General features: G+C 49.8%; 1 protein-coding gene across 15 annotated transcripts in view; it reads right to left on the reverse strand.

Moving 5' to 3' along the window:
* The window catches only part of TRERF1 (transcriptional regulating factor 1), a 206,822-nt gene that overhangs the window by 27,977 nt on the left and 151,540 nt on the right, over window positions 1-27,305 (reverse strand). For 9 of the 15 annotated variants that reach the window (XM_043449367.1, XM_043449362.1, XM_043449369.1 and 6 more), the window contains 8 exons: window positions 10,785-12,452; window positions 9,370-9,416; window positions 8,331-8,481; window positions 6,954-7,265; window positions 3,215-3,602; window positions 2,089-2,155; window positions 719-858; window positions 491-594 (listed from right to left, as the gene is read on the reverse strand). In XM_043449367.1, the coding sequence (XP_043305302.1) occupies window positions 491-594; window positions 719-858; window positions 2,089-2,155; window positions 3,215-3,602; window positions 6,954-7,265; window positions 8,331-8,481; window positions 9,370-9,416; window positions 10,785-12,194 (2,619 nt within the window). In that variant the 5' untranslated portion in view covers window positions 12,195-12,452. Of the gene's footprint in view, window positions 1-490; window positions 595-718; window positions 859-2,088; window positions 2,156-3,214; window positions 3,603-6,953; window positions 7,266-8,330; window positions 8,482-9,369; window positions 9,417-10,784; window positions 12,453-16,911; window positions 16,971-27,305 lie in introns of all 15 variants that reach the window. The other 6 variants (XM_043449371.1, XM_043449370.1, XM_043449374.1 and 3 more) reach the window with 4 other exon arrangements.

Here is a 27,305-nt window from a genome sequence, read left to right on the forward strand (position 1 = left end):
TGTGTCAAAAACGGAAGAATGACACGAGATGGTGTGCAGCAAACATCTCCCTTTGGTTAGGGCAGCAAATGGTTCTATGGACATCAAACTCTGATTTCCATGGTGGGGAAGAATGAAGAGCAGAGAATGACAGGCTTTTTTAGGCCAAGTTTTGCTTCGGGAAGGCCTTCTACCTCCACCATTGCAAACCTGTTTCCTGATGTGAATTACGATTGCTAAAAAGAAATTCGAATTTCCCAAGACAGATGTTCAAATCATTATCACTGAGGAACAGATGTGTACACAGAAGTCCAACTGGAGGTTTTCTTGTAGGCTTTCAAATCCTGACCTACTCACTGAGATAAGGAATGTGGGAGGATACACTGACTGGTCGTCATCTTATGAGTTGGTTACATGGGACATGAGACAATACAGGAACTTGGGGAAATATTTTTCAGAATTTCCATATGAAGCGTATGAACTGGGAAGCCTCCTTTTCATGGTTCCTTACCATCACATCACCTTTGGCCTCGAAGAGAGAGTGCAAAGCAAATTCAGAATTGGTCCCTCCACCTGGCAACGCACTTGAACAGCATAAATTCAGGAGATTCTCCACTGTTGGGAACAAAGACAAGGCACTGCATCAGAGAAAGCTCAGTGTCACAAAATGATCCTAGAGCCAGAGGCCCCTGGGAGAAATCCAGCCCTTCCTGCCCAGTTCTTCCCAGGCTGTCAATACCTCTTTGCTGGAGGTCGTGGTTTTCCAGCTCTGGCCAGGGCTTCCATACTAGTGTGGCCCTGTGTGTGTCCTTGGCCAGGGCAGAGACATCCTGGAGTTCTGGGATCTCCGCTTGGAATCGCAAGCCAATGTTGATGCGTCTTTAAATCACAAGAAGAAAAACAGGAGTGTGGTCTTCAATTAGAGACCAAAGGTAACTGTCAGGGACTCAAAAACGAAGGAAATCAGTTCCTTCTGCAAGAAGAATGCAGGGGCATTTCCTCACAGTGTGATCTGAAGATTCCAGGCATGACTTTTTCACTTGGATAAAGAACAGCTTGAAGATTGGGGAGAGATGCCACAGGAAGCAAGGGAGAAGCCTGGCTGGGGATTCTTATCTCCCTAGAGCTAGGGAGGGGCTTCCCTGTGGCTCAGCTAGTAAAGAATCCACCTGCAATGCAGGAGACCTGGGTTCGATCCCTGGGTTGGGAAGATCCCCTGGAGAAGGGAAAGGCTACCCACTCCAGTATTCTGGCCTGGAGAATTCCATGGACTATACAGTCCATGAGGTCACAAAGAGTCAGACACCACTGAGCGACTTTCACTTTCCCAGCTGGGAGAGGGAGGGTGCTAATGCCAAGGGGACAGCTGCCCAGAGCATGGCCAAAGGTACCACTTGACCCAATGGAACAAATACAAAGTACTTATTTTATTTTTATCCTTTCAGGCCACTTTCACATAAATGATCCCATCTGAACCCCACAAAGGCCTGTGAGGTAAGCAAAGCAGTGATAAGTATTCCTACTTAATAGATGAGTTAACTCAACTCTACAAATGTTAACTTGATCAAGATCAAATAATAAAATGGTGCTGGAACCAGGTTTCCTGATTCCTGACTCAATCTACTCACCACTCTACCATCTGGCCTCTTTTGCATTTATCCATGAAGAGAAAAAAAAAAATTTTTTTTCTCTTCAATTATACCCCCCAATTCAAGTATTTAACAAGCCCATTTGGAGGCCCAGCCAAGAATCTTAGGGAGGGGGTAAAGGAACAGGGTGGTGGGTGGAGCCTCCTAGGGAGCTAGGTACCCTGAGAGAGATGTCACTGCAGATGTGAAGGTCTGTGGCCCCTAACTAAACTGGCTCATGGAGCTGGAGATGGGGACACTAAGGTTCTCCAAATACGAGGCTCCACATTTTTAAGGCCTTGAAATACTGGAAATGATAGGGTAACCATCATACTTGAGAAATACCACGATCCTATAATTTCTACAACTTCTTGCCCAGTGGCCACTTGGTCCCCAGAAATACTAGCTATACTTCTTAAAGATCCCCCTCCCTTTTCTAGGTTGAGGCTTCTGTTCTAAAGAATAATTGGCTCTTGCTTACGGTTCGACATCAACGGTCTGCTCTCCAGGCCCCGGGGTGACCGTCAGGTTGCTGCCATCAATGCTGTCTGAAGCACAAAAATCAGAGGTCACTGGTCAGTAGAGAAGGTACAGAAGAAACTAAACGAAACAAGCAGTTACCTGAACAGTCATGGTGGGGCCCCTCTCCTACCCAAACCATGCAGGAGTTACCCCAGCAGTCTCTGAGGAGCTGGATTGTGGCAACGTGGCTTAGGGTTTCCCCATTTCTTAACACCTGGCTTCCCCGGTGGCTCACAGGGTAAAGAATCTGCCTGCAACGCAGGAGGCCTGGGTTTGATCCCTGGGTTGGACGATCCCCTGGAGAAGGGAATGGATACCCACTCCAGTATTCTTGCCTGGAGAATCTCATGGATAGAAGAGCCTGGCAGACCACAGTCCATGAGGTCACGGCAGAGTCAGACACAACTGAAGCAACTTAGCAGGCACACACACACACTTCTCAGAGTAAGGGGAGGCCAGCTATCTCTCTGGTCTACTACTCTTTTCTTAAGTTTTTTTTTTTTCTGTCTGCACTGTGCAACTTTCAGGATCCCAGTCCCCGGGCCAGGAGTCACACTTGGGCCCTTGGCAAGTGAAAGCCCCGGGAGTCCCAACCAATGGACCGCCAGGGAATTCCCCTGTTAAGCTTTCTTATTCTATGACATTCCTCTTGCTCTAGAAAGAGATTCTGCTGCAGGCCTTGATCTTTACACCGCGTGCTAAAATGTGGAGGTGTGGTCTTGCAGCTAATCCTATTTGTACGTGTACTTAGCACAGTTACTTTGGGTGTCTTAACACGATTCTCCACGGTGCACTTCGACTGTATTTTTTTTCCTCTCTCATCCCAGAGAAACCCTAATGAGCTTTATGCGTTGGTCTTCGTGGCATGACTGTGATTCCCTTGAGGGTAAGTATTCTAAGAATTCCTAGCACGCAGCACACGGTCTGAGGCACCTCAGAGGTCTGTGGGCCACCTCAAAGGTCTGTGAGGTGAATGAGACAAGGACAGAACGGGAGGCTTCTCAGGGCAGCAGCACCCACAGCCGGGGTGCCCCCCCACCCCCCGACCCCCGGGGTGGCGGCGGCGGGGTTGGGGGGCGACTCACTGGAGCGGCAGAGCAGCACGCGCGGCGTGGGCGTCAGGGGCGTGAGGGGCAGCTGCGGGTGGGCGCCGGGGCCGTGGCCGGCGATGAGCACGTTGCTGAAGAGCCCCGAGCCCTGGCGCACCGGGCTGAGCATGGGCGGGGGCGTGTAGGGGGGCAGCTCGTGGGCGGGGTCCAGGAGCAGGTGGTCGCCCAGCACCCGCGGGGAGCGCAGCTGGCTCTGGTACAGGGTGGCGCCCGAGTGCGAGGCGGCGAGGTTGGGCGTGTAGGAGGGCGGTGGCGGGATGAAGAGCGGCTCCGGCCGGTGCCGGAACTTCTTCTTCTCCGATGGCGCGCTCCTGAGGGCTTCCTCGGCTTTGGCCGCGCCTGGCTGGTGCTTCTTGGGAATTTCCTACGACGGGAAGAACGATCCGATTCAAATACTGGGGCTTTTCCCTCAGGCCCTTGCCACAGGTTGAGGGGAGGGGGAAATCTGCGTTCTAACGGGAACACGCCCCCCCCCCCCCCCCCCCCCGCCCCGGTCTGACCCCAGCGTCCTCTGCCTTGAGAAACGGTCACAGCCATCTCCGACAAGGCGAGATCTGGTGGCTTGGTTAAGGGAGCCGACTTTGGTTTGGGAGGAAATCCCTCATGTCTGGAGACGATTGCGGGGGTGTGGGGGTGGTAGGAACAGTGGGTGGGCAAGAAAGAATAAATTCACATTCTTTACTGCTTATCACCGCATTCCCATCTGCTGAGTGGACTCCAGCTGAGTGGGCCCTTTAATTCCCCACGGGCTCCCCAGGGACGGACCTCGGGGACAGATAACACATGTTCTAAGAAGGGGACAGAATCGTCTATTCAGGGAAGCTGGCAGAGGCTGTGGGGCAGGAAGACGGGGGGTCAGGCCTCAGCCAAGGCTCCCAGGGCCAGTGACCCACACAATGGGCTCCCCCTTGCAGGTTAACTGTCAGGGTGGAGGAGAGCCGCCAGCTGGGATCTCTGAGGCCCCCCTCTCATGTGCTCTCCTAGAAGTGGATCTGGTGACCCTTCCCCCTCACCACCCTTCACTGCTGCCCCCAGCACTGGTGGCTCTCCTCTGTGGCAAACCCTTCTCCTAGGTTGGTTTCCTGTCAGCGGGGTTAGTTTATTTTATTCCAGCAGAACCAAGCATCTTCTGGAAGGAAGATTTGCCACATGGAAACAGATATACTAATAAGTAAACATATGCATGGAAGGAGATAAAGCAGGGCATGCCAAAGCCAAACACAAACAGACTTGGTGTGTGCCAGCATCAGCTCAGAAAACCCAGAGCTGGGTGAGGTCGGAGAGACAGTGGTGTGGTTGGAGGGGTGGGGGCGGGGGTGCAGAGGGGATACCTGCAGGGAAGTTCTGGGCAGTCTGTGGTCCCCTCCCAGGCCCTGCAGGCCAGTGCCTGCCACAGCTGTGGTCCCTGGCAATCCTGGTATCCACCTTGGTGCCTCAGCAGGAGGCAGCAGGGGGTGATGGGAAGGGTTGGCCATGGTCATGTGACCTGCCCCAGTCACCCCTCAGCTCTGGGCTCCTCTCCCTCTAACTAACCCTGCTGAAGACAGTTCTGCTGCCTTCAGCACTTCAGGCTGCCCCTCCTTGATTCCCCCTTAGTTTCTGGGGTGCCATCCCAGCCCCTAGCAGGGGAGTTTAGGGAAGCAGAGAGGTGGGAAAAGAAGGGGCAGAGAGGTTCATCCCCAGGGCCACAGAGCCTGCTTCCTTTCCCCACCAGAGGGCTCCTTGCTGCCTGAGGCTGAGATGGAGAGAGGGCTGAGGAATGGGGGAAAGGATGCCTGTGCCCCCCAACTAGGGGAGCAATCCTGATGCTTTACACCCAGTTCCTGGGTGACTGATGAGGTCAACTGAGGACCCTGCATGTCTTCAACACTGCACCGAAATCCAGACCTCTGACCACAGACAGGGCCAGAGGTCCCTTTGGGGCCCTCTCTCCTTGAGCCTCTGGTTCAGTGACAACAGCTCTGAATCGGAACTTTCCAATCCTCCAGGCAAGGCTCTGAGACTGTGGGCCAGGGAAGGCCCCCAGAAGGTCAGACCTGGATATCACCTGGGAGGAAGCATTTACAGAGTTCCAGCCAAGCAGGGCCAAGCGCTGAGAGGTTTTAAAAGCTCCCCAGAGAGGTGACAGCCACTGAGGAGGCCTGCTCCCTTTCCCCTGAGGTCATGGGAGAAACCATGGTTCTGAGAAGGGAAGGGTCTCAGTTGTCTGCACCCCAAGTGGCTAGGAGCATAGCGGGAATTAAAACCCAGGGCTCCTCCCTGCACATTTTCATCTCTTAATATATTAAGTGTCAGGACCTTGCTCACATGTACTCAGTCCTACTTCATGCTTCCCTCCTCACAGTATCTTTCTCACCCTTCCCACAAAACCAAGTTCATCTGTGCCTTCAAAACTTTGTCTAGAACTCTCCTCATGATGGTCTTCTAACACCAAATGTCCCTTGCCTCATCTTAGTCCCTAACGACCTTAGTTCCTGGGGTATATTCCCCACCAGCCCCAAGCAGGGCAGTGCTGAGGGCCTTGGTGTCTCTGTTTTAAGTTGGGGCAGACCTGCTGCCTGGAGCTCTGACCCGTGTGTCACTAGAAACCTGACTTTTTCCAGCTTCAGGCTGAAAGTTTCCAAAGGGTAGAAACAGTGTCTCTCCCACCAAATCAGGCACTTCCCTGGGCAAAGAGGGGGCCTGGCTGTGTGGTTTCATCTCTCTGCCTGTTGTTGGCCCCCAGGACCTGCCAACTGATGGGAATCCTCACCTCCAGAAGTTCTCCACCTGTCTTTCCTCTTCTGAGCTTTGATATTATGGAGAGAACCAAAAAGGCTCTTTCTGGACTTTTCTAGTTCTCTTCATTATTCTCCCTATCCTTCTCCTGGCCAAGCCCCACCTTTATACCTCCTGGAATTCCTGTGGCCACTTATTCTGTGAGAACAAGTATGACCCAGCACAGCACTTTGTGGGGAGGGGACAAGTCTGATGTAATGAACCATAGGGGTTCCATACTCCACAGGGGCTGGGGGCAGACGGGGGGAGGGAAGGAAGGGAAGAGGGAAGGAGACAGAGAGAGATCTCTGTCCCAGAGCCAGGCTAAGCGGCTTGGGTGAAGCACTTGGAAGCTGAGAAAGAGAAGGACAGTAAGAAACACGAATCTCTTTGCTTTCTTGAGATTGGGGGTGGGTGTCTCAGTGGAATTACTTTGGGAACCTCAATGAATCAGGTCCTCTGAGAGTATTTAATTATGCAGAGGTGATATTGAAAATATTAAGCATCTGCTAAGGCTGACAATAAGCTTGGATGCCTGGAGGACCTGCCGTGCCAGGGGGTTACACCTCTGGTGGATGGATCCAGGGAGGTCTGAAGATCCTGGGGGAGGGACCAGGGAGGTCCCTGGGCAGTAGCTCTTTGTGATCCGGAACAGTACGTCCATATTTTAATCACTGTGATCATCAGCTGAGTTATCACCTCTGTTTTTAATCCAGGAACATTTTCGGGTCTCTCAGAATTTAATCTGGAACGTGAGCCTGGTAGAATACTAGGCGTTTACTGGGTAGCAGGTAGATTGGACACAGATGGGAATTCCCAGGGTGGCCACAGGGGCTCAGCCCCAAGGGGCCATGCCACGTCTGAGCTCCAGCCGGTGGCCCGGGGGGATCTGTCCCCATCTCCAAGAAAGCAAAGGGATGTCCCCACCCCAGGCAGGTGGGGCGGAGCAGCAACTCACAGCAGGCGGGTTGGGGGTAGCCCCGTGGGGCGAGTGTGGGGGAGAGAGGGTCATCCTCACGAGCACGGGCATCTCGTCGTCCGACATCGAGCTGGCTGGCTTGTCTCTGGCCGAGGGGGCGGCAGCGACGCTGTTGGCGAAGCCCTGAGAGCTGGGCTTGGGCGGGAGAAGCTTGACAGGGACAGACACGGGCATGACCATAGGCGTGAGGCTTTCCGCCTCGGGAGGGAGCTGAGGTGGCGGCGGCGGAGGCGGAGGCGGCAGTGGCGGCTGGGGCTGAGGCGGAGGTGCCGGGGCCTTCTCTCCTTCCTCCTACACAGACAATAAAGGCTTTGATCCTGGGCTCAGAGCAGCTCCCACAGTGGGGCATGCAACTTCGCTCTTCCTGCAAGGCTCCTGGACATCACGCGTGGGTGACAGAGAACCGCCTCAGGGTGGCTTCCTTCCTGCCATCCTGAGTCCCTCGGCTCCAGTGACGCCCATGGGCAGTGGACAAGGCACTCTATTTTCTACATTTAAAAATCATGACCACTTATATATTCAAACAGACAGTGAAGAAAAATTTTTGTGTGGTTGTCATTGCTTTTCATGAAAAGGATCTGGAGTTTAGAATCAGGCAAAAAAAAAAGAAGGAAAAACCCCACATAAGCTCTCATGTAGGACCTTTTAATTCTCTGGGCTGCAGTTGACTCATCTGTCAAATGGAAGACAAAGATCTTTTAACTGGCACCGTCAAGACAGTCAAGAGAGTGACCTGGATCACATCAAAGTTTTTGGCGAACAGCGAGTTAATCTCATAGACTTAAATCAAGATGCACAATATTCAAAGAATCAAGAAAATTCTTTTGAGTTTTAACCTAACTCTAAAACTGCGTGGATAGTCTACCACAAGCATATCCTGCCTGCATAATCCTGAGAGCATTTAAAGGTCTCTAGATGCCAGAGTCTAACACTGGTGCCCCAGTGAGTAGAAAATGCTGGCTGGGAGCCTGGTGGTCACACTAGCTCTCCCTGGCCACTGACTACTGATTTGGAAGGCCTAAGGGACCCTGGTCTTGAGTGCGTCATGCAGCAGAAGTTAAAAACAATATTGCATCTCCATGTTTTCTTTGCTGTCTTCTCCAGGACGTAGAGAAGCTGGGATCCCCTAAAAGGACTTCTGCCACCTCAGTTCTAGATTTTTGTCCATGGTGCCAGTGGAAGTGGGGACTGTGTGACCTGGCTGGCTCCCAGCGTCAAAGCTTGAGCACTTCCGTTGGGGAAGGACTACGCCTCTCCAGGTCCTCCGGGTGGGGCTCATATTACTCCATCTGCCGGCAGCAAAGCAAAGCAAGCAGCACATGGCCTGGGAAGCATAGGGGGTGCATTCCTGCTCACCTGTTTGAGGCTGGGGGAGGCCCTCATCCCCCCATGGGACCGCATGTGGCCATTCAGGGCGGGCAGGCTCTTGAACTCCTTCAGGCAGATGGAGCATGTCAGCTTGTTCTTGGCATCAAACTGCTCCCCAAACACTCCTTTGGGTTGGCCGCTGCTCAAGGGTAGGGCCAAGTGGAGAGGACACGCACATCAACAAAGGGAAACAATGACTCATCACAAGGCCACACAACCCACGATGAACCCGTTTCATTCACCCAAAGCTCCCACGGCCATGGCCCCTAGCCAATTTCCCTTCGGAGAACTGAGCCCAATTTGCAGATGGAAAACAGAGGCTCAAAAGTAGGAAAGGGTATGCTTAAGATCATGCAAAAGGTGAACCAAACATCTTTCTTCATTTCAGGCCTTCACGTGCTGTTTTTTTCCCCCACCTCTGGCTTACTACCCTTCTAGAAACAGGGTGCTTGGGTCCTCTTCTAGAAGCCTTCCCTTAGAGATATGAGTCTCAGTCCTCTGATTAAGTCTTCAGATTACACATCTTAGTTTGTTAGGTTCTGGCTAACTCTGGCTTTAATCATTTACCACACCCATGAGGGGAGGAAGCAAGACTGTACTATTTCACTATGGCATCCTCAAAGCTTAGCTCTATGTCTGGCACACAGTAGGTACTCAATAAACACTCACCGAATGGATAAGAGGGCAGAACATGGGCTTTGGAGTCTATGCCAGCACCCCTACTTTCTCGATGTGCAAATTTAAGCTCTCTGAGACTCAGCTTTCTCATTTGTAAAATAATAATGATAATAACAGTTAATAGTGGTTGAGTGCTTACTACATGCTAGGCACATGGTAATCATACCAACCCTCACTGAGTTACTTTTATTAGACATGATATGGAGTAATAGTAAGTGGCTCAACCACAACAGCTATTATTATTCTTATAAATTTCTTTGAGGAACTGACTTTGAACTTGGAAATGAATCATGAGACAATCCAGGAAAACCTCCCAGTTTCCCCGCATGCCAACAAGCATCCATCCTACCTTGACTCAGGAGACCCTGGCTGGGCTCGGCCATCAGGTAGGTGCATCTAATTTTGAGCAGGACACCAGAAGAAAGAAGAAAAAAAAAAAAAAAAAAGCATGTTTCTGACGGGAGGGGTCCTTGAGCAGTGGGAACACCAGGGCCTGCCCTTCTAGGATTCTTCCCTCTCTCTGCCTCATGCTGACCAGGCTCATAGCTACTCATGCCCTTGGCCTTCCACACCTGAAACTTCCAGTCTTCTTTCCCCTGAGGCTCATGGGCTTGGGGCCACACCCCTGAGGATGCCCCGCCAGCCACAAGACCAATGGGACTCAATCCCTCACCTCCCTTCCTGTTCTCCCCATCTACCCCTCTGCGCATGGACAGACTCCATTCCCAAGAGTGACACAGAATGGAGAGCTGGATGATACAGCCTCACACAAGGAGACCTCCTGCTGGAATTCTTTTTAGCCTGGGCCATGTCATCTTATTCGTGTATTCACAAAGGCTCTCAGTTACTACTGGCCTGAGTCCTAAACAAAACAGGGTCAAAGAGAATTCATCTCTGGCCTTCAACCTTCATCAGAGCCCTCTCTTCATCTACCCTGGTCTTATTCAAGGTACTCTCCTCCCCTGAATCTGTTGACACCTGAGTGTAGCACTTGGAACACGCCAAAACATGAACGGTGCTCAGCATATATTAGGCAGTTTTATGATCAAATATATTTGGGAAACAATTAAGAGTTAATACCTGTCACCCACAGGCTGAATCTGACCTGCAGACATGGTCTGCTTGGCTGGACTGTTTTTAAAAACCCTGACTATGGATATCATTAGTTGGGGCATAGGCCCTCCAGTCCACACCATCCATACCAGGCCATTCTGCTTATTGACTTTACCTGCCTGGATCCTGTGGGCAGCTAAGGTTTTCACCAGTGCAATTACATGAGGTATCCCCTGATATTGATTTCTCCCATGAACCCACTCCCCTCCCCCGAGCAATGTCCACTAAACATTCTATGGAACTCCTATTCTGAGCAATAGACTTTGAGAAATGCTGTCATAATATGGTCTCCCTCCCCAGAAGGGAACAATTTCATAGGAAGTCCCCTAAGGATACAGACCTAAGGGGTACAAGACATCCCCACTGTGTGGTCCCTGGGCACCTGATGAGGCCTTGACCATGACATGCATCACTGGGGACCTGATATATATTTTGGCCACCTCTTTAGTGAGATTATAAGTTGTACGGGAAAAAGACTGAGTCACAATTGATTTCGTATTCCACAGTGTCTGGTTAATGTTTGTGGAATAAAGAAAAGAACGAAAGTGTTGGAGGGGGTTGGAGGATGGGACTAGGCACTGCACTGGACTCAGCTCTGGCTGGCGCACGCGCACCCTGTGATCCCGGGATTAACGTCCACTCTGAGGATACCTGGGGCCACACGGCACTGGGAGACAGCTGCTGGTGCTGAGACCCCATGTTGTTGAGGTGGATGCTGCCGGGGGACAGGAGCGGCCGGTGCGGGAGGGCACTGCTGGCCCGGTTCAGGTCGGAGCTGGCCGCGTCTCCCATTCCTGTATCTGGAGGCCCCAGGTCCCCGTGGGAGCTCAGCATGGCCTGGGCCTGCCTGTCGCCTGGATAAGTCTTGGGCTGACCGTCCTCAGGCTGCTGGTGCTGAGGCAGGTGGCTCTGCTGGTACATGGGGTGGCCGTAGGGCTGCTGGGGCTCCTGGTAGTAGTACTGGGGCACGGAGCCCAGCTGAATTAGCTGGACTGCGTGTGCCTGCTCCGGGGTGTATTGGTGGGGGTCCCTGTGATACGAAGGGGGCTGCAGGTGCATCTGGGGCTGCTGCGGCTCTGGCAAAGGCTGTATCATGGGTGGGGACTGGTAATACTGAGGTATCTGCATTGAACCCTGCCGCGCCTGCGGCTGGGGCTGGGGCTGTGGCGGGCGAATCTGCTGTTGCGGCGGTGGCTGCATTTCTTGCATGGACACCCGCTGCTGCCCAGCGTGTGGCTGTTGCTGCGGCGGGTAATACTGATGCGGCTGCAGCTGCTGCATCTGCTGGGATAGCATCTGGGGGGCCTGCAGCGACTGTCCTCCCTGCACCGGCATCTGGGCCAGTGGCTGCTGGTAGTCATAATACAGGTGCCCTTGGCTCGGGTGCTGCCCGACCTGGAGAGCCGGTTTGGATAGCCCACCGGTGAAACCAGGGTGAGGCTGCTGGGACGCCTGCTGGTAGCGGGACGGGAGGGCCGGTGCTGGGGCCTCCATGGGCTTCTGGGACAGCAACTGGCGGAGGGCGCTGTCAGGCGCTCCATCCATCACCGCCGACTGGGTGTGCAGCACCTGGGCCATATTGTTGACCTGAATTCGCAGGTTTTGGTTGGCAAACACCTGGGTGAAAGAGTCTAGCTTGTGCAGGACACCGCTGGTGAGCTTCTGGGTCCGGATCTCGCTGGCCTGCGAGTAGGTGTACTGGTAGCCATCAGTGGGCTCCGCCTGGGTCGGCGCCCCCCACATCATGTTCGAGTTGGTGAGGTTGCCACGTAGCTGGACGTGGTTTCCAGGCCCTGTGTGGCCTCCCCACCCTCCCTGCCTCGAGGTATCCACTTGGCCAAGGTTTTTGGAGCCAACAGCCAAGCCTAGACCATCCCGAGTGTCTTGAGGGAAGTGGGGGGAGATGGGTGATGCTTGAGGGGCATCCATTCCAGCCCCGGGCACTGTATTCCCATAGTTGTGGTTCAGCCCGCCGTGGACGCCAAGTGGTGGCTGTTGGTAGAAAAGGTTCTCACCACCGTGGGCCACGTGGTTGGTCTTGTACAGCTGCTGGTCCCCCATGGTGCCTGCCCTGGTTGTGAACGTCCAGCCACAAAACCATACAAAAAGGTCAATGACACAAACCCGAAAGGACTGAAACCCTGAGAAGCAGAGAGAAAGCGTCCACACTACTCCACGGCTGACATGTCCGTGACCGTGGCTGCAGCCAGGTGTTCCCGTTGGCCTCTACCACGCATGTGCAGAGCGAGGGGTTTTACATCCTCACCCGGGCTAAGGGACGGACCAAATGCCACCGTGGTGAAGAGATGCTGCTCACACCTGCAAGACAAGTTGCAAAGGACAGGACAGGACTTACTTGGATGTTTTGCAATGAGCAACTGTATCTACCACGACTCTTAGAGGAATAAACACAAAACGGGAGCCTGGATTACAAATAGCCAGTTTCATACACGCCACACCTTTACACTGATTCCGCAGATCTTGACCCTCACGTGAGATGTAAACTCTCTTAATTTCAAGCCATTGCTAAACGGCTCATTAGCTCATCGATTCGTTAATTCATTGTTTTGCTCACTGATTAATTCATCCGTTCTTCTGGGACCCTACTATTGAAAGCCCAGCAATACTGTAGGGCCTAAAAGGATATGAAGAAGTTTAAGACACTCATAAATCAATTCATCTGGTCAACAAACACTTATTAGACACAGACATTTACTAAGTGGAAGACACAATGCTTAAGGGAATGATTAAGACATGGGCCAGATCTCGAGGAGCTTACAGTGGAAAAAGGAGTTGGTCCATGAATAATTACAGTATGAGGAGGAAAGAGACGCATGTAACAGAAAGGGAAAAATAACAGATATGGAACTCATAGGCTGGAGGGTATATTTCTAGCAGAAGAACAGTTTCAAAGAAGAGCAGTGCATGTCAGTACACAGCCACTTGATCCTTTGGTATCCCTGCTCAAAGAAACATTCGTGCACAGTGCTGATCACCTGGCCAGAAGTCTATGATGTGCCTGGGCTCAATAAATAAATAAATAAGTAGATAAACAAATAGGCTGAGCCAATCAAGTTCCCTCTCTTAGAAACATGAACTAGGGGATTTCTTCGGTGGTCCAGTGGTTAAGAATCTGCCTGCCAATGCAGGGGACACGAGTTCAATCTCTGATCCAGGAAGAACCCACATGCCACAGAGCAACTGGGCCCCTGTGCCACAACCACTGAGGCCACACTCAGGACCCTGAAAGTGAGACACTCTAATAAATAAGTAGTAAATCTTATTTGCAAGCTGGGTGGTTTCCAATTCTTGTTTTTCATTAGGAAGGCCCAGTAGAAGTAATTAAAATACAATTGTCAGTGATAGATCACTATGTGATTTTTGGTACATAACTCAGAAGCAGATCAAGAACCCTGAGCTGACACCACTTTAATAAAACTCCTATTTTTTATCTATTAGTTTATACGAATGAGGCTTTTCCGTGTTTACATCTATATAAATGAAAAATAGAAATATAATAGATGCCAGCCTGTGTCTCATATCTTATGCAACAAACTGTATTCTTCCATGGACAGATTAAAAAAAAACACACACACACAAAAAAGAAGAAATAACCCAGCACCAGCAAGAGTCTACCTCTGGACCTGGGTGACAGCTGCATGGGTGGTGGTGCGCTTACTCTGTGATAACCTGAGTTGCTCACTCGGACTTCATCACATGTGTATATGTTGTACGTCAATAAAAAATGACTTAGCCAAAGCATGGAAACAACCTAAATGCTCATTGACAGCTGAAAGGATAAAGAAGATGTGGTGCGTGTGCACACACACACACACACACACACACACACACAGGAATGCTACTCATCCACAGAAAAGAACAAACTAATGCCATTTGCAGCAACATGGGTGCAACTCTAGATAGTCATGCCGAGCGAAGTAAGTCAGAGGAGAAAAACAAATATCATGTAACATCACTTATATGTGGAATCTAAAATGTAGCACAAATGAGCCTAACTACAAAAAAGAAACAGACTCACAGACATAGAGCTCAGACTTGTGTTTGCCAGGGGAGGCGGGTGGGGGAGGGATGCACTGGGAGTTTGGGGCTGGTAGATGTAAACTACCACACTGAGAATGGATAAACAACAAGGTCCTACTGTTTAGCACAGGGAACTATGTCCAGTCTCCTGGGATAAACCACGATGGAAGAGAATGTTTAAAAAAGAATGTGTAAAACTGAGCCACTGTGCTATACGGGAGAGATTAACACAACTCTGTAAATTAATTATACTTCAGACAAAAAAACCCCCCAACACCGCAAACAAAAAAGTGTGTTTACATGAAAAACAATCAAATGTTACTCTCTTTAAAAAGTCTCCAGCATCACCATCTAAGGTATATTTTCAATATAATTTTAATTTTTATGTGTATTATTTATCCAAATTAGAATATCCTTTATGCTATCTTGATAACTGCACACTTTTAATAATCATTATAATGATAACTCAAACAGGAAGAAAATTTTAGAACTTAGAACTTTATGATTTCAGGAAATTTTAAAAGTTTTAACTTCATATAAAATTGTTACAAAAAATTAGGATAGGGAAACAAATCACAGAGTTTTAGGGACAAAAAACATATTACATTAGGATAAAATTCCACAGGGGAAGTGAAACAGAAATAAAATTTCAGGACAAAAAGGAATACTGACTATTAATGAAGAACATGTTCATACATTTTTAAAATGGATGATGTGGGTATCAAATTCCATGGTGTTTAGATTCCACTGGATAAATTTAAAAGAGTGATATCATAGTTTTACTTAAAAATATCAGTGTTTACAATGTACTGGAAATTGCATCTTCTGTAGACATATGATAAAAAATGTAGATGTAAACTTAAAAATGTGTGAGGGGGTAAATGGTTTTACAATATCCTTTTATGGGGGATTTTAAGCAGGAAGTTTTTGAAGATCCCCCCACCTCCAACTGGAAGCAAATCTAAGTTGGTCTCTGTCCCTTTCTGAATGAGAAGAGATGGAGATGGACAAATTCAGGGTGAGGCATTTGGTTTGGTGGAATGAAGGGTGGAACAAGGAAAGCAGTGGGGTGGGACAAAGGCTGGCTAAACATGGCTGGAGCAGACCCTGAAGATGAAGCCTTGAGGACTCCCAGCGACCACTCCCTAAGAGGGTCTGACCTCCTGATCAGCTGCCTACTCCACACCCCCATTTCTAAATTCAAAGCAAACTCAACATCATCTCCCCCAAAATGGATGCTCCTTCAAAGCCCTTAGGACTTCCCTGATGGTCCAGTGGTTAAGACTCCACGCACCCAGTGAAGGGGGCTCGGGTTTGATCTCTGGTCAGGGAACTAGATCCCACATTAAAAAAAAAAAAAAAAAAAGATCCTGCAGGCCACAACTAAGACCCCTGAGTGTGTGCAGGCTAAGTAGCTCAGTCATGTCTGACTCTGTGACCCTATGGATTCTAGCCTGCTAGAATCCTCTGTCCATGGGATTTTCCCAGCAAGAACACAAGAATCCTCTGTCCATAGCTAGCTCCTCTGTCTATGGGATTTTCCCAGCAAGAACACTGGAGTGGCTTGCCGTGCCCTCTTCCAGGGCATCTTCCCGACCCAGGGATTGAACTTGTGTTTCTTATGTCTCCCGCATTAGCAGGTGGGTTCTTTACCACTAGTGCCACCTAGGAAGCCTAACTAAGACCCAGCACTGCCTAAATAAATAAATATTTTAAGAAAACAAACCAAAACAAAGTCTCACCCTTGACTCTTGCTTCCCCCTTAACCAACCACCACGACCCATTAATTTACCACCTAGTATTTTCTGAACTCGACCCACTTTCCTCTGGTTCCACTACTAGCACCCTAGTCCAGGGCACTGTATTTATCTTCTGCACTATCCCCAAAGCATTCTGATTGGTCATCTCCCTGCTTTCAGTCATGTCCATTCTCCGCACAGCAGCAGCAGAATAAACTTTCCGAAATGTACTGTGATAACATCATCCCACTGTTTAAAACCTTTCCATGACATCTTTAGTACCATTCAGTTTAAAATAAAAATCATAATGGGGCTGACAGGGTTCCCCATGGTTTGTTCCCAGCCTCAGGATATAACCCTTTTCTCCTTGTTCTCCCCACCAACGCCCTGTCCACATTCCCAGTCACTCTGGTCTCCCAGAGTGACCAGGTTCCATGAATCTGCCAAGCTGTCTCTTACAACAGGACCTTTGCACATACTGCCCCTCCCCAATTTGGAGAGCTTTCCCCTTCCCTTCTTCACCTCTTCATCCAGCCAAGTCCTGGGCATCCTTCAGTTCTCAGCCCAAACTATACTTTCTTAGAAAGTCTATCCTAACCTCAACTCCCAAGGCTACATCAGGGTCATTTCTTTTATGTTCTCATAAAACCATATCCTTTTCCTTCAGACCACTCTTCTCAGCCTGTAACTGTATTTCCACCAGTGTTAATTATTTGATTCATGGATCTTTCTCTTACCAGGGCAGGGACCATGCCTTTTTTTTTTTTTCCTTGCCTATGATTCCATTCCCTAAATCTACCATAATTCCCAGTATATGGTAGGCCCTCTGATAAGAATTTCTTGATAGAGGGGTAATATTATTGAACGCGTGAATCAATAAATGGAAAAAAAATTAAGAGAACAATGATCAAGTGTCCTAGTGAACTGATAAACAGGAAAAGTTATTCGGTGTAGGCTGAGCGAGTATTAAATCCTCATAAAGAACAATTATATTTTACCTGGTCCTGATGGACAAATAGGGTTTACAGAGCTGAGAGGACCAGCAGGGGAATTCCACCTGTGGGAACATGCACAAAGGCAAAGAATCAGGTGCAGGGGTCCATGCTGAGGCTTCACATCCTTGTGAGGAACTCACTGATGATCAGGCTAAATTTGTATGGTCAGGGATAAATTGTGGGGGTCTTAAAATGATCTTCAGGGATGTCCCTGGTGGCCCCTGGGACACCAAGCTCCCAATGCAGGGGGCCCAGGTTTGATCCCTGGTTGGGGAACTGGATCCCACATGCCACAACTAAAGATTCTGCATGCACAATTAAGGATCCTGCATGCTGCAACTGGGACCCCACACAGCCAAATAAATGGAAAAAAAAAAAATATGTCCAGCAGTGTTATCCAGTGGGCATTAGCCCTGGTGATATCAGAATGTCCTGCCTGGCTTAAACCTCACCACGTAACCTTCCTCGAAAGCCTTGCACCACCGCACCTCCCCCAGGAAGAATTACTTATTGAAACTCACCAGCCTCTGACCATGATCTGACTCCGTGTCTCTACATTATACACTGTGGGTGGAAGGGAAGCTAGATAATTTTATGTCTATTGACCTGTCTGCTCTGTTGTGTTCCCAGACTGCTGTGCAAGAGGGATTACTTGGTGTTCTGAGCTACTGTATCCGTTATTTGTGGATAATTTCAGAACTGGGAACGTAGTTTATTTATAAAGAACCCTAGAAAGCAGAAAACGCTAGAAAGTCAAGAGGCGGGGCTCCCACAGTGTTTTTTCCCAGGCCAGCAGCATCAGCATCACTTGGGAACTGATTCTTTTTTTTTTCCCTTTAAATTTGTTTTTTATTGACATATAGTTGAATTATAATGTTGCACTAATTACTACTATACATCAAAGTGACTCAGTTACATATATATATATATATATATATAAAAACATATATACACATTCTTTTTTCATATTCTTTTTCATTTTGGTTTATCACAGGGATTATAGATTATAGTTCCTACTGTGCCTTACAGTAGGACCTTGTCGTTTCTCCATTGTGTATACACGAGTTTGGGTAAATGCTGATTCTTGAGCTTCACCCGGACCCAATGAATGTGGGGGGTGGGGTGGGGCCCAGCAGTCTGTGCTTTTTTTAAAAAAACATTTCTTTTTGGCTATGTCGTGCAGCATGCAGGATCCCAGTTTCCCGACCAGGGATCAAACCTGAGCCCCTCCACCCCCGACATTGGGAGCACAGATTACCAGCCACTGGGCTGCCAGGGAAGTCCTGGCAGTCCGTGTTTTAATAAGCCCTCCTGTTCAATCTGATGCCCTCTCAAGTTGAAGGTTGTCTGTAACTTCCAGACCTAGAAGACTACATGTCTCACAGTATAGGCAATCAAAAATCATAGACTCTGTATAATGGCTCTAGGTTCATCCACCGCAGTTCAACTGATTCACATTTGTTCCTTCCTATGGCTTAGTAATATTCCATCATACATATGTACCAAAACTTCTTCATCCATTCATCTGTTGATCGACATCTAGGTTGCTTCCTTGTCCTGGCTATTGGTGGGAGGGAAGCTCTAGAGGGAGGGGATATATTTATATATATGCGTATGTGTGTATATACACACATATATACAGTTATGACTGATTCACATTTTTGTACAGCAGAAACCAACACAACATTGTAAAGCAGTTGTTCAGTTGCTAAGTCATGTCCGACTCTTCTGCAACCCCATGGACTGTAGAATGCCAGGCTCCTCTGTCCATGGGATTTTCTAGGCAAGAATACTGGAGTGGGTTACCATTTCCTTATCCTCTAGTTAAAAAATTAACTTAAAAAAGTGAATACAGATATCACAAAATGGAAAAAAAAAAAAGAATCATATACTGAATGGAAGAGAGGAAAAATGACTTCCCTAGGGAGATGTACTGAGGTAACAGCAAAACCATATGCTACTTATTTCATTAAGTTTATATATTTTTGAATAGATACTAAATTCACATGGTTCAAAATTCAAAAGGTATAAAAGAGCATACAAAAGAGTGAAAACAATCTCAAATAAATGCTTGAAAATGACAAGTTAGAGCAAAATTTTTATAAAGGGTACTTCAGACAGTCAGTACCCCTCCAGACAATCACTCAGGTTTGTATATTCTAGAGACACTTTTGCTCATACAAGAATGCTTGTACACACCCCCACCCCTACCCCCATTTACACAGGCAGCAGCACACCAGGCCCACAGTTTAGCATCTGGTCAAATGTTTTTAAATAAAACACTTAAAACCTGGAAACCGTTCTTCTTGGTGGGCTACTCAATCCCACAGGACTGTTACAATACTAACACAAGATTCAAGTCTTTATTATTTTGCTAATAAGGTAACTGCTTTTCTCATTATGTATAACACTTCTTATTGGGTAACTGGCACCTGGAACTTTTTCATTCATGAATGAATTAACAGAACAACTGCTTTCACAATTCTTTGGTCAAGTCCTTCCTTAGAACAAGACTCCAGGATTTTGGATTCAGCTCAACAAAAACACTGCGTGCTCAGAACCTGAGATGCTCGCTCTGATTTCTCTGAAGCATTAGAGTCAAACGACCTGCTTTGGTGTTATGCCCGCATTGGCTGTCCAGTCCTTCTAAGGCAGGGACAGCATCCTCTCCATTTGGATCCCCAGAGACTGGGACACAGCTGATGCTCAATAGACACTCCATGAGCTGCAATGCCAAGTCAGGCAAATGAGGCCTAAAGCACTTCACCCCCAGATTCCTATGCCTCTGACATGGACCGAGGGCCAGAATTTACTATTTTCCCAGGGTGCTACGGTGCCAGAGTCATGGAATGCTGCACATAGTAAGAAGGCTCTCCGGAGATGTTTTAGCACAGGGCTTTTCTGTACAGGGCCAGAGAGTAAATATTTTCAGCTTTGTGGGCCATACAATGTCTGTCACAGCTCTGCGGCTGCAGTGCGAAAGCAGCCATAAACCATATATAAATGTGTGGTTGTGTTCTAACGCAATTTTATTTATGGACACTGAATTTTATATAATTTCCACATGTCAAGAAACAGTGTTCTTTTTTGGATTTTTCTTCAACGTGAAAAACCCTTCTGGGCCCACAGGCTGTTCAAGGACAGGCGGGGGCTGGATTTGGTCCCAGCCCCAGCATGTTGACCTCTTGCTCTAGTGCATCAGAGTCCCTCTCCCCTCCCCTTAAGCCCCCCGGGGGTACAGGAGACAGGACGCAGTCTGCAAAGAAGGATGGAAAGGACCATCCTCTGAATCAGAGAGAGACAGAGGAAGTTGACTTTGGCCAACGGTTCAGCAAGACTCGTTTGCTTACAATTCAGGGTAACACCCGGCTCCCGCCAGACCACCACTGCTTGTTTGAGGAAGAAAAACCAAAAAGATTTTCCTTTTTCTGACACCAGGCTATCCTTCAGGGACTATACACACAATTCCCCTAGTGACTTGGCTTCGGTCTTAGACAAGACTTCCTCTCAGGTCTGTCAAAGGAGCTTAACTTGGATCCTCCTGGAATCCTGTTCCCCGAAGGAGGCAGAAGCCAAGGGCAGTTCTCCAAGACATGGACTCGTGGCTCATGGTCTCCTTTCTAGCAACGCTGTTGTTCTAAATGCTTTCTGATTAGTCTTCTAAATAAAGCCAGTGGGTGTTTTATAATCCAGTAACCCAATTACTGCAGACCAGTTCTGCCAATGCCAGCGATTAGAGCTGAGTCTTCCTCCACGCAGAGTGCCTGGCCCGTCCTTGCTCCCTCCCGCCCCCACTGCTCATGCTGACTCTCAGCCCTGGGCAGATGCACAAGGCTTCCTTTGGACACCAAGAGACATTTATTTCTCCATCTTTCAGTCTCACCCTGTAACATCAATTGCTTCCTCCCAAGCCCCAGGAACCAGGAAGAAGCCTGACTCCCAGCCTGGAGAGTCTGCACTTTGCTTTCTGGGGCCGGCTCTCCACCAGGGCATGGAGATGGGAGCTATTTCACTTTCTGGGATGCAGTTCTCACTGTCTGTGCTCTCTCTGGGCCAACAGGAGTTCTACCAGAGAGTTAATTAACACCGCCACCCCCAGCCCTCGTGACTGCCACATGCCGCTTCCTTCTCACCCTAGCTGGCATGAAGCAGTGTGGATGCTGAGGACACAGGGAGAAAAGGGGGGGCCTCAGGAGTCTAGGGGGGCTTCCTGGAGGAGGCAGACATGGTCTGAGGGGACCCTGTTGATACATTCCTGGATACAGTTTTTCAAATCACCCCTCCTTGACAAATGGCTGGGACTAGGTGGGGAGATTAGGAATAAAAACTAGTCGGACTTCCCTTTATGGTTCAGTGGCTAAGACTCTGCGCTCCCAATGCAAGGGGCTGGGGTTCGATTCCTGGTCAGGGAACTAGATCCCGCATGACACAACTAAGACCTGAGACGGCCAAGTAAACAAACAAATATTTTTAAAAAGGGATAAGGGCTAGTTGGAAGTTGACAAGAGATGTGCAGAGAGAAGGCAGAATGGGGAGACACCTGAACCATTCACACGTGAGTCCCTGGGCAATCTGAACACTGATTATTTCCTCCCAAGGAGCTGCTGCTGGGAGAATTTCAGGAGCCATGTGACCATATTTTGAAGACCTACTTTGCACCAGGAGATATGACTTGGTCATGACCACTGGCCTCCCAGCCCGGAGACTGGCATCTGTGCCTGGCCTCATCTTCTGTATTCCTTCCTGCAAACTTACATGGAGGACCTACTGTGCCAGCGCCCTGCTAAGGGAGACAAAGCCCTGCAAACCTGTGTCTTGAAGCCCACAGCCTTGGTGGGGGGTGGGGGTGGGGTGGTGCAGGTGCCAGGCTTCCTAAAGAGCCAAAAAATTTCACAAGGAGGAGGTGGAGGGGGCAGAGGAAAGCCTGGCAGGGGGCTAGGATCACTCCAGCCAGAACCCAGGAGGTGCTGTGGGCCTGTCCCCTGCTGCTGGGGATTCAGGGAGGGGCTCGGCAGGGTGACCAGATGGAAGGGTCTGGGCCAGGGTTGCAGGGAGGAGCCTCCACTCCTGCCCCTGAGGACCTGAGGCTCAGGCCTCGTGAATCAGCACTGGGGGTGTGCAGCCAGAGAAGGAGCCCCATTCCCACAGCTGTCCCAGGCAGGGAAGGGAAGGGCTGGGAGGCTGGGAGGCTTCCCTCTGATGCAGCCCCAGGGAGCATGGGGTGAAGATGGAGGGAAGGAGGGGTGGCTGGCAGGTAGATGTAGATTCACTGGTCCCACTCCCAGCAACAAGAAACCTAAGAAGACACAAGTCAAGCACCTGAGGACTCTGTTCCTATCACTCAAGCCCCACACCCAGCACCCCGGGCTGAGCTGCTGGGAGGGACTCCAGCAGTTCAAGCAGCACAGACTGACTTCCTCTGCAGGGGAAGGGAGGGGGGGCCAGCACTGGCCCCTGGGTTGCACCAGCCCCCATCCCCAATGTCGCCCAGGATTCCAGGTAGGCTGCATGGTTAGGGGCTCAATTCACAAATGGAGCAGCTGGCTTGGCTTTGGTCCGTGATGTTGAAGATGTTAGATTGTTCAAAAAACAAATGCCCCTGGACACCCAAGGCCTGGAGAAGGAGCTGGTGTATCAGGGGAAACCACCTCCCTTCTTTCTGGTAAGCAGCCCACAGTTCACTGGGTCACAAAGCCTGGGATGCTCCCTTGTGTGGAAATAAATGCATGAAGCTTCTAACGCTCTCTTGGTCCTTCTGTCTGTGTTCCAGGCTTCTCTGGTGGCTTGGACGGTAAAGAATCCGCCTAGAGTACAGGAGACCTGGGTTCGATCCCTGGGTTAGGAAAACCCTCTGCAGAAGGGAATGGCAACCCACTCCAGTATTCTTGCCTGGAGAATCCTATAGACAGAGGAGCCTGACGGGCTACAGTCCATGGGGTTGCAAAGAGTTGGACACGACTGAGCGACTAACATGTACACTTGGCCCTTCTGTCTGCGTTTCGGACGGGAGGTACCCCGGGTTATGACGTCAGTGCCACTCTGGGCCGTCCTGTCAACACACGGCCCCAGCCTGGGGCAATGCCACGGCCCTTCTGGCCCAGAGTTCTAAGACTTTGGGGGGAATTCTGGGAATCAGGAAACAAGCCAGAAGGACCTCTGGTGTCTGGGGCTGGAGGCCTTCCCAGCGGCATTTCCTGAGTCCGTCCCTCCTCCGGGCCCCTGTGAACCGGGTTCTGGCGGATCATCCTCAGTCCGCCTCCACCTTCCCAGCGGGGGTGAACTCATCGAGGGCAGCTGGAGGCCCCTTCTTGCTCGTCTCCAGGACCCAGCCTGGGCCCCACACCTGGCACTGTGCTAAGCAGCCGTTCGCTCAGTGGAGCCAGACACAGGGCCTCAGCACCCCCTCTCATTTCCCACCGCCCCGGAGCCCCTGGACTGAAGTCTGACTCAGTGGCTTGGCTGCCCCTGGCGATGCCTCCTTAGTCCTCGTGCTGAGCGAGGGAGGCCAGCCTTCCTCATCAGAGGAGAGGGCACCCTGACCAGGCTCCTACAGCCCGTGGGAAGCTGTTGAGGGAGGGGAAGCATAGGGTGGACAGACCCAGGGATGGAATAGGGAAGACACCCTGCAGGAGATGAACCGATGCGTGCTGTCGCGACCACTTTTGAGACCACTTTTGGGAGGGTCTTGTCCCAAATGACAGCACACACCAAGACTGAGGAAAAACTATATGCTTTAAGTTACAGATGCTTCTAGGAATTCCAGTATTACGGAAAAAAGTTGGAAGTGAATATTCACCTTTGAGTCCCGCTGTTGACATTCTGTGTGCAATAGTGAGACCACAGAGCCTGGCTTCCGTCTACCCAACAGCTTTTGAGAGGGCTCAGGAGATCAAGAGGCGGTCCTGCCCTTTGTGAGGTTTGCCCCCTCCTCTGGTAACCCTTCCATCCCTCCTGGGAAGCTCCCAAGCCTGTCTGGACTCACTCAAGACCGATGTCCCCTTGGTCACTGGCTCTCATTACCTCACTGCCTCCATTTCCCGCCAAAATAACTTTCCTTGGGACTTCTCTGGTGATCCAGGGGTTAAGAACCTGCCCTGCAATGTAGGGGACACAGGTTTGATCCCTGGTCAGGGAACTAAGATTGTGGATGCTGCAGGGCAACTAAGCCCAAGTGCTACAACTAGAGAGCTTGCGAGCCACAATGAAAGATCCCGCATGATGCAACACAGAACCGATGCAGCTGAATCAATAAACAAACAGTAAAAAAATAACTTCCCTTGACTGCTCTAAGATCAGAGGGCTGAAGTGATGCACCCACCAGGGGCCCCAGCAGCTGAAGCAAGAAGGCAGGCATGGGGTTCCCAGAGCCCCAGCCTCGGGGAAAGTCAGGACCAAGCCCTGGGCAAAGATCTGTAGGTCCAGACACAAGTCATTCCTCCGGGTCGGTTCTCAGACGAGAACCAGACCAGAACCTTGGGTGTTCTATTTCTCCACCATTGCTAGACTTTAAGTTCTATAGAGGCAGAACTGTCTTAATACCTCTGCTTTTACATCTCTCCCTTACTTCTCCATGATGGCGTGAGCAGTGTTTGACCCAAAGCCGACCCACTCAGTGTTTAGGGAAAGCAGTCAACAAGACTGTCAAACTTCCCTTCTCTTTTGCATCCACAGGTCGTCGACTTACGTCACACTGAATTAACTGATGCGCCTACAGGAACAAGGACCCCAGGCACAAGAAGGTTTGGGAACATGGTTGGTGCTTGCTCGGCCCCCGACCTCATTTGGGGGAGTGGGTGCTATGTGTGTGGGTGTCTGGGGAGCTGTGGATGAAGGTCGTGAGGTAGGAGTTGGTTAAAGACCCCTTTGCCTGCGTGTGAAAGTGTCTTGGGAGCTTTAATACGCTACAAAAACACATGATGTTGCTGAATGACACCTTCCTGCAGTATTCTCTCTGCATTTCTTCTTCTTCTTCTGCAGGCCACATTGAACAGCTTGTGAGATCTCAGTTCCGCAATCAGGGATTGAACCCGGGCCCACAGCACTGAAAGTGCTGAGTCCAAACCACTGGACCGCCGGGGAGTCCTGTCTCTGTGCATTTCATGTGTCAGTTACATGTCTTCAGGTTGGGTGCAGATCCTCTGGGGGCCAAGAGCTGGGTTCCCAGTGGTGCTTAGAGCAGAGATGGGTAGGGCAGGGCCTTGGTGAACATTTTCAGAGATGAGCGCAGCTCTTTTTTCCAAAGGTTTTCACGGTAGAATTTCTGACAAAGCTGACATCTAGACATCATGTTTCAGGAAACAGGTGAGGAAAGACAGGTCTCTTAAGATCTCCTTGAGTTCCTGTTTAACCCCCTAAGGAGCTGTTTGGGATAGAAATCCCCAGCCTGAACTCCCAGATGCTCCTGGCTGAGTTGAACCCCCCAACAGTTTAGAGGGGACACGGCACCCTCTGCTTGCAAAACAGAGAAGAGGCCAAAGCCTATGACCTGAACCTCAAAAGCTTATTGTCTCAGCAGATGACCCTAACTCCACTTCACAGAGAACAGGGGGGCTGTAGGTATTCACCCCCTCCACAGATGTCCACCCTCCACCTGCACCCCAACAACTCTCTCTCCGCTCATCTTAAATACTGGAGGGGCCTGGATCGGAAACATGGGACCCCAAGAGCTCACCTCCCCCACTTCCAATCGGCTATCAATTCTGGTTGGCCTCTCCTCCATAACATTCCCTGACCACCTTCTTCTCTTATCCCCACTGTCCCAATCCACAGAACAGTCCTTTATAGCCGGCCTCACCCGCTCTAGCCTTACCCCCTCTAGCCCACTGTCCACAACACCTCTCTGCTTCAAACCACCAATGCACCCTCTGTCCACAGGAGAAGCATCCATAGAGCTCAGCCTAGCAGAGGGCCCCACACAATTTGGCCTCACCTCCTCTTTCAATGATTTGCCCCACCATTCACCCATACACGTCTCGAACCCCCTACATGGAGCCACACAGAGTCTCCAGAATACTGGTCCCTCTGCCTGAAATCCCCTTTTCCCCTTTCTCCTCCTTCTCAACCTACAAGCTCCTGTTCAAACCTATCTTTTATGACACCTTCCTTGACTCTCAGACATTCAATGAAATGAAGTTTTTACTGAGGGCCCGCTATGTCCCAGGCACAGCAGACACAGTGAGAGGGGTGCCAGATGTGGTGTCAGGGGCCTGCTATCGAGGGACGGGGGAGGGTCAGTGACAGATTCAAGTCTGTGACTGTGATGAGGGGTTTCAGCAGGGGCTGTGACCCCAGCAGAAGGTCGGGGAGAATCCTCTGTGTAACTTGGTGATACAGCCACCTGCAGGATGAGAAGGATGTAACAGGAAAAACAGTGTGGAAAGCTGCCTCCCAGACAAAGTCAAGGACAGCACGGGCAAAGGCCCTGTGGCAGGTGGGAACGCGGTGGACACAAGAGCAGAAAGAAGGCCAGAATGGCCAGAACAGGAGCATAGCAGTGAAACTGGAGAGGGGGCAGTGGCTAGACCACCCCGGGTTATCAAAGGTTAGGAGTTTTATCTTTACATCAAGAGCAACTGAGGAACAAGCAAAGGGTTTTGAGCAGTGTGTATGTGTTTGTGTGTGTGTGTGTGTGTATACAAACATGTGTCACTGATCAGATTTCCATTAAGCAAAGGCCACAGGATGGAAGACAGATCAGCAAACCTTTCTTGTAAAGGGTTGGATAATATATATTTTAGGCTTCACAGCCAGGAGGCAAAATTGAGGTTATGATGTAGACATATATATATATATATATATATAATATATATATTAATATATATAATAAGAGGAAAAACAAATTTCTACAAACTTCTTGAGGAAACTCAAAATATAAGAGTAATTGAGTATGATTTTCTATAATGTAGATCTAATAAGAATGGAGTTATTTTTTGGAGGGATAACATTTTGTTTAATTGGGTTCAAAGTCAGTGTCCCATATCATCAAATCACCATATGGACAAAACATTTCTAGCTCGTGGGCTGTACACAGTCAGGCAGCGCCTGGATTGGCCCACGGGCCATAATCTGTGGACCCCTGGTCAGGACAACTGGCTGCAGGAGGGTGAGTGATGATACTGGATGGATGCAGGGGAAGCTTAGTGACGGTCCAAGCCAGGCAGTTCGGATGTGGGTGGTGATGGAGGGGCATCTGGGGGTGAATCTGACGGGACTTAGTGATGAAATGGGCACAGGGGTGTGGGAGAAGTGAGTGTCAAGATGACGCCTAGATCTGCATCTGTGAAGACGGAGCACCGCGAAAGCACTTTCATTCTGAGACCTATGACAGGAGCTGTCACAGAGGCAGCTGGACCAAGGGCTCCAAGGCTCAGAGAGGCTGGCGAATCCCCTGACAAGCG

The sequence above is a fragment of the Cervus canadensis genome, chromosome 28 (assembly GCF_019320065.1).
Source record: "Cervus canadensis isolate Bull #8, Minnesota chromosome 28, ASM1932006v1, whole genome shotgun sequence".
Taxonomy (NCBI): Eukaryota; Metazoa; Chordata; class Mammalia; order Artiodactyla; family Cervidae; genus Cervus; species Cervus canadensis.